At 42.9% G+C, this 7,156-nt stretch overlaps 2 protein-coding genes across 2 annotated transcripts; both read left to right on the top strand.

Moving 5' to 3' along the window:
- Positions 1–313: 313 nt before the first annotated feature.
- LOC6724984 lies at positions 314–2,238 on the top strand. The gene has a single exon (XM_002105983.4). It carries the CDS (start codon positions 1,175–1,177, stop codon positions 2,168–2,170), a length of 996 nt encoding a protein of 331 aa, XP_002106019.1. The 5' UTR covers positions 314–1,174; the 3' UTR covers positions 2,171–2,238.
- Positions 2,239–4,574: 2,336 nt separating this feature from the next.
- On the top strand, positions 4,575–5,726 carry LOC6724983 (PH domain-containing protein DDB_G0287875). Its single transcript, XM_002105982.4, has 2 exons — positions 4,575–4,891; positions 4,948–5,726. Exons 1-2 carry the CDS (start codon positions 4,813–4,815, stop codon positions 5,652–5,654), a joined length of 786 nt encoding a protein of 261 aa, XP_002106018.2. The 5' UTR covers positions 4,575–4,812; the 3' UTR covers positions 5,655–5,726.
- The last annotated feature ends 1,430 nt before the right edge of the window (positions 5,727–7,156 follow it).

Raw genomic sequence — 7,156 nt, 5'->3', positions numbered from 1 at the left:
CTTGCTCGGTACAGTGATTTCTCCGCAAAGAGAACACTGAACTATGTGGCCATACTATGATGATTCGTTGGAACAAACGTTCTGTATATTCAATAGTTTACTGTTTCAAGTCTGCACCACTCTATATATACATTTATTTTATATTTTTTGTAACACTACGAGTATAATATTTCGCTCTGCCCTTAAAATAACTGGAGCATCTGACCAGGAAGTAGAGCAAAAAGAAGAAGAACTAAAGGAGGCAAGAACTGAAAACAAGGAGGAAAGAAAAATAAAAATATAAGAAGATGCAGCCAAAAGCGGCGTTAAAAAAGTGCCAACAAAATAATAAAAAGCTAACTTTTTACCAAGTTGACTTTGACACATTGGGCCAAACACAAACACAGGGCCACAAACACACAGTTGTTGGAAAGGGACGGACAGACAGCTTTGAGAAAGAGACGGCCAGCTGCTGCGCGAAAGAGACGGGCGAGGTGGCAAGTTACTGCAAGCATGAAAATGCCCGAAAATAAGTGCAGCAGAATATTTATTTGTGTTGCATTAAGCAAAATGAGAGTGGACATAAAGAACTTATGGAGAAATGTACTCTAAAATGCATATTGCCGACTGTCAAAGCAGAGAAAACGAGGAGCATTTAATGCATTTAATAAACCCAACCAATGAAAGCACCAGCCATTCAATTGATAACCAAACAGACTGATAAATGCATTCATATTTTATTTCTTCACTTAGGCAAAGCAATTAAATTCTAATAAATTTATTAGCAAATAAAATTCCGTTTTTCGGACTAAGTGCGGCACCAGCATGAACTAGGTCAACATATTCGCTCTTCAGCTACTTAAATATTTTATTTACCCAAAACTTATTGAACAATCTGCGCGTTACAGAAACACTCCACGTGCCCCATTAATTTGCCTTATCCGCGGTACGTGTAATTAACATCAGCTCTTGGCCAAAACTAACAAGCGTCCCAGACGGCCAAGAAGAGATACGGTGCGAGAGTCGAGTCAAGAACAAGTCGAAACGAAGTGAGATTAATGGATTTAATCGCGAAAAATCAGTGATAAGCTCGCGAATAAATGGTGCCTCATTAGGACCGCCCAACGAACTGGAGCTATAAAAGCCAGAAAGCTGCTGCTCACCACTCACAGTTTCCACCGCCAGCCAAAGCAAAATGCAGCCTCCACCGAAGACTTACTCCTGGTTGCTCCTCTTGCTCGTCCTTTTGGGCATTAGCATGGCCAGGACCGCGCCGAGGCAGGCGACAAGTACCTACGTCGTTCCGATGTCTTGGAACGATCTACTTGGGACGTTCAATTTCCCGGAGCCGCAGGAAAAGTCCCAGGAGATTCCCGAGCCGCGTGCGTTCTCTGTGAGTCTGGATGATTTGAGTCCCGGTGGACAGCAGGCGGATGATCTGCAGCAGGTGGTCCTGTTGACCAGTGGACTGACTCCCGCCCAGATTGCCCAGCGTAGTCAGGGCCGGAACAATGAGGGCAGATTCTTTGGACGCGGCGGCGGCACCACCGTGGTGGTGATCACCGGTGGTGGCGCTGCCAACAACACTAACAACAACAGTTTTGTGAGCACTCCGGCAAGCACAACCACAACGGGCACTCGAACCTCGGAGTTTATCCGGACGCCAATTGCGTACCCGGCCGGATTGCCCATGCAGTATTTCCGTAAGCGGCAGGACGACGGATCTTCGATGTCTTATCCGGAGTTCCTCCGCTGGAACGAGGCGGCTTTCTACGGCGGAGATTTGGGTTTGAGCGGCACCAATGGGGGCTATAGTCTGCCGGGCGTCCCCTTGGTGCCAATCACCGTTGGCAACGAGGTGCGGTATGTCCCAATGAATCTTCGCATGCTCCGGCAGCTTGTCGGTGATCCCACGTCGGTGGCTCCCCCTCCACCGCCGTCAATCAGGGAGCAGGATGATCAGCTGGAGGACGACGACATATCCGCTTTGGGCTTGGGCCCCGAACTAGAAGTACTCGACGAGAGTCCCAATGACGGAGGCCAAGAGGTCGCAGGTTCTGGTCACTCGGTCGCCGATTCACCCGGCTTCGGAATCCTTGGCCAGCGGCTGCGACAACGTCCTTTGGTCAGGAGGCGACCACTGCAGACACTGGCCCAGAATATTCGCCGGGTGCAGTACGTCAGGAAGTAATGGGCGGACCAAGATACCAGATCAACATGACCATGATGACCATTAGATTTTAATTTTTTTTTTTACGAACCAGAAATAAAATGAAATGAGAAAGATTTAATATTGATGGTTATATGCTCATTTTCTATCTAACACCCTGGAATCCAAACTCAGCTGAGTGACCAACTTGAATTGGAAGCATTTACTTACAATATAATTACCCCAACTAATCCATACTACTATTTATACTATTGTTGTACTACAGCTGGGTTTAAAATGCAATGCTTGAAAAATCACCTATCACCTATTTTTTCTTCCTTTAATGCGACAACTTTCAGTTTAATATCTTTTCGTCCTTATCTAGAAATATATGATAATTTGATAGGCTGCAACTATTTATGTGTTCCCATTTGTGTGTAAAAAACACAAGAAGTGCAAAAATGCAGACCTCTTTTCGCGAAACTCCTCAGCCCAATAACATTAAGTTGATAAGTTTTTCCATTGGCCAGAGGGAAAACTTTTCAATTTTCCAGCAGAGCTTCACTTATTACCCATAAGCATTTTACATGAGCTCGAAAGGAGAAAGTTTTTGCAAAGGAAAACCCAATGAAATAGATGCGCTAAATAGATCGATTTTAATTTGCTGCTAAGACAATTCAATCAGTCAGGAATATGGACCTTTATGGGGAAAGCGTGGGAAGAGAGGGTTATGCCAAATTATCTGACAAATGTTTGCGGAGGAAATGAAGAAAATCCCAAACGGCAAAATGGCAAATAGCAGACGTTTTCCATCCCCATCCCCCGTTTCCCCGTATTTCTGTATGTGTGTCTAATTGATGGCAACATTCTGGGCTCTCCAACTGTCAAGAAACTCAATAATAACAACTACAACAGATAGATGTAGACCTACCGCCCACATTTCGCACAGTCCCAAAACCTGACTGAGACACAATAACAAATTAAATAAATATAAGGAGCTTTTAAGTTAATAGAAAATTCTATAATTGAATTTTATGCCGAACATCGTCTGGCTTCCACTTCTGAGGGCCACAGACCTCAGACCCTCGAAGATATTTAATCAGAAATGCAAGCAAAATAATAACCAAAGCTGGAGGAATTCCCTCAGAATATAAAACGCTCAGAAACACGAGCACCAATTTAAATTATTGATTGGCCAGGCAAAATAAATGAAATTTAAGCAAAGCAAAATAAAAATAAAAGTAAAAAAACAATGGAAAACGCATTGCAAATTATGATTGAATCGTAGATTTTTAATTTTCCCATCAGCATTGCGGATTAATGTATAAAAATAGCTTCTTCACATATTTTAATATGTAAAATATCCCAATATAAATGCAACGGATTTAATTGGTTACTGTACTGCTGTTTTGCGCTTGCACATAAATTAATCCCTTAAATTATATCTCTAGCCAAAGTTTTCCGCACATTTAAGGGATAAACTTACTGTGCAAGTAGTACAATGTCTGCAACGAATATGAGCTACGAAACTTGTTTTTGAAGCTGTCTGAACATTTTGTACATTTTTAAACTCGCACTTCCACTTGACCACAAGTGTTACAGTAGAAATAATAACGATAATAGTAGATACGAACTTGGATGGAACGTCGAGCTATTGACACAACACTCCGGATGATTACGGAAAAACATTTTGCCAGACGGGTGTGTTAAAGCTGAGGGCCGAGGAAATCGCACCGACTCACGTAGACAAGTATCTTTGTATATTGTATATTGTATATTGTATCTTGTGCTTTGTATCTTGCCTGCTGTACTCCGTATCTCTCGCCTGTCAGAAAGCTCTGCGTGTGCGTGCTGGCGAGAGTTTTGTGGGAAACACTTTTCAAGATTAAAACAAAAAGATTTAAGTGAATTATGCCAAAGTTATTTGCCTGCTGGTGCGGCTCACGCACTCGACACTATCCTCCGAGAAAGCCACATTATGCCACAGATACTGGTCGTGTAATATAAATATGTATGTGCAAGCAAATAAATTCTGTACAATCGAGCTCGCAAAATTAGGGGACACGTTATTTATATTTAAAAGCTGAGCTAAAGCAAACTTTAAGTTTAACTAACAATCAATTCCTCATTAAGTGCATGCATATAAATATTCTTAGCATTTGTAATCGAAAATACCACACATTATTTCAATAGACTTTTCTCAAAATTATTACAATATTATTACATAATGGTATAGAATTGCCGGGAGTTTACCTTGTTGCTCTGAACGAATGTGTATTTTTGTGGCGGGCAGACATGAGTTCGTTTATTTATTTATACAGCCTGGAATATCTTTGCCTTCGAGTTTTTCCCCTTTGGCCAGTGCAGATTTATGCGAACGCATGTTTATTGTCGAGTTTATTAGATTTGATTTACTGTCCGGCGGTCGGAGAGAAGACCTCAGTTTGCCTGAGCATATTCAGTAGGTCTGTATATCGGAGACTTTCCCCATCAAGACCCGACATCGACTTCCCGTTCTAGGCCCCCGAATAATTGCATGTCATCGGGGCATCACGCAAGATGTGTCACTCCCTTCTTTCTGAGGAGGGTGAAATTTTTAATTGCACCGGACGATAGGTGCTAGGTGCTATAAGAACGTAGCTCTTCACTCCCATTCCCAGCATTGCCCAAGGAACCACGTCAGCATGCAGATCCTCCAGAACCTATTCGCACTTCTCGTCGTCCTTCTGGCGATTTTGGCCAACTGCGAAGCGCGTAGAAGCGGTAAGTGAGTGATTGTTAATGGTAGCTAATGATTGATTCATGTTTCTGCAAATCAGCTTACCGCTTGCCAAAGCTGCAGGGACGCAGTGCCTCCGGCAGTCCGGCGCCGCAGGATGTGGGATCTGGTCGGGATTTGATGAAGAAGTTCATGCTGATGCGCGGCCTCTTTCAGCAACCGCCCAGTGACAATGTGATCGTTATCACACAGCCATCGACCACAACCACAACGACCACGCCCACTGGCTCGCCCACGACAACCACCTCAACAACGACTACAACCACACCCACGTCCAACAGTACGGGTCGCTCCCTGCAGGAGAGTGTGCATCGCCAGCAGCCGCAGGATGACGATGAGGCCCAGGGAACTCTAGTGACCACAATGACTGGCAGGGCGCTCGAGGATCGCCTGGATCTCCCGGATGGCGAGGAGGAGCCGCAGGAAATGGTGACACACAAACAGCCACAGAAGCCATTGCAATGGTCGCAGAAGTTCAATCTGAAGAGCGTGCAGTTGAGTAATAGAAAGAAGAACTTGGTGAAGAAGACCCATCGACGGGTCCACAAGCATCCCCAGAAAAAGAAGCGGCATCAGAAGAGGAAGCTCAACAAAAAGCAGTCGGCGAATCAGCAACGCAACTCGGAACACGCGGTCAACTTCATCGAACCCTACCATCAAGATCGAAGCCAATCCCAAGCTGGTGGTCAGTCCACCTCCGATTCTCGATTGCAGCGCATCTGGCGGCGCTTCCAAATCGCCAACTAACTTAGCCATTGGTAGCAATACATTCTTTTTTTTCTATTTTTTTAAGTGCAATAACAAACATGGTAGCAACCAGATTCAAAATATAGAACAGCTTATGTGCATCACAAGTAAATCAAAAGTGGCCAATTGTTTATATTTTTCTCTTACTTTTCAGGCAAAAAATAATGGCTAAATAAAACAAAGATTTCAAGAAGATTACTTGAAAAAGAATAAAGTTTAAGTCATAGAGTTTTTGTTTGTTTATTGCCCAGTTTATGCAACATTGTACAAGCTTCGGGTTTAATCAAGTACATTTCTATTGCTTTAATTTAAATTTCAGCGACATTTTTGCGTAACTCTTCACTCGAAGAGCAGAGAACAAAGGTGTGCTGACAAATAATGGAATATCTTGAAGTGGTTTAAAATTTCATTTTGCCATATTTTACGGCAAATTGGGCAAGAACAAAAGGCACTTGTCCACGGATATATGTACGTATATATATATGTATATATATGTATGTATGTGCGAACGTTTTTGCAAGTATTTTATATGAACGTTTGACCCTGAAACTTTTCGCGTGGCACGTAAAACTAAATGGTGCGACCTGAAAATCCTTTTCCCCCTTTTCACCGAGTTCTTTGAGAACAATTGATAAGCAAGGGCAAAAGGTTTGGATTCCGCCAAGTCAACGACTTGCCGCACAATTTTATATAAATAAGAAAAGGGCAACCGGGGACCAGACGAAATATGGCAACATGATATCCTGCCGCCGACTGTGGCAAGTTCAAGGATATCTCGCCCGCCCATAAGCCGTGAAAATAAACCGTGAACCGGACCCGAAAACCGACTCAAACAGACTGTGACACGTGCGAAGAAAAAACGTACTTATTAATTGTAGCCATTGCAGGGGAAACATCAAAACATTCCTTTAACTAAAAACCTCATTTCTAAGAAAATATTTTTAAAACCCAAGCACCGCAGCACAAATAGGATTTCCAAGAAAAACGAATATTTAGTTATGCTTCCTCAAACATTTTTCAGTGTACGACGCTCGCTCATTTCTCCGCATTCTCCTGTCGTCTGTGTTTATATTTTCAATACCCAAAATTTGTGCAAATTGGCAAATTACGCATAAATTCCCCGCATCTTGAGGGGAATTGAACTCTTGGCGCTGTCAGGTTCTGTGAAATTTATCTACAGATCGTGGCGATTGGTGGGGAATGCCAACCGGTTTCCATCGATTAATGGGCTTGGGTTAGAGTTCACACAAGATCAGCTCCATCAGAGCAAGACGAGATCTTCGCTTGGCTGAATGATTTACAGTATCTAGATAAGATATCTAGCATCATTTGGCAGAGTTGTGAGGTCAAGGAGGTCAAAGAAAGCTGTTCAAGGTGCGGCCAATCATGCCATAGAATCTAAACATGGCTTTTTTGCTTCAAGAAAAATAGAGCCAATGCTTAAAGATAAAATCGTAGACATAACAAATAGTTTGTATGATCAGTGTTCAGCAGAGAAAGTG

This window comes from Drosophila simulans, chromosome X, assembly GCF_016746395.2.
Source record: "Drosophila simulans strain w501 chromosome X, Prin_Dsim_3.1, whole genome shotgun sequence".
Lineage (NCBI taxonomy): Eukaryota > Metazoa > Arthropoda > Insecta > Diptera > Drosophilidae > Drosophila > Drosophila simulans.
This window is presented reverse-complemented; position numbering and strand designations above follow the sequence as displayed.

Bases quoted from the DNA above. Each gene is read 5' to 3' on its own strand.
- LOC6724984 (XM_002105983.4), top strand. From the start codon at position 1,175: ATGCAGCCTCCACCGAAGACTTACTCCTGGTTGCTCCTCTTGCTCGTC.
- LOC6724983 (XM_002105982.4), top strand. From the start codon at position 4,813: ATGCAGATCCTCCAGAACCTATTCGCACTTCTCGTCGTCCTTCTGGCG. The intron at 4,892-4,947 runs GTAAGTGAGTGA...TCTGCAAATCAG, and splicing joins CTGCGAAGCGCGTAGAAGCG to CTTACCGCTTGCCAAAGCTG.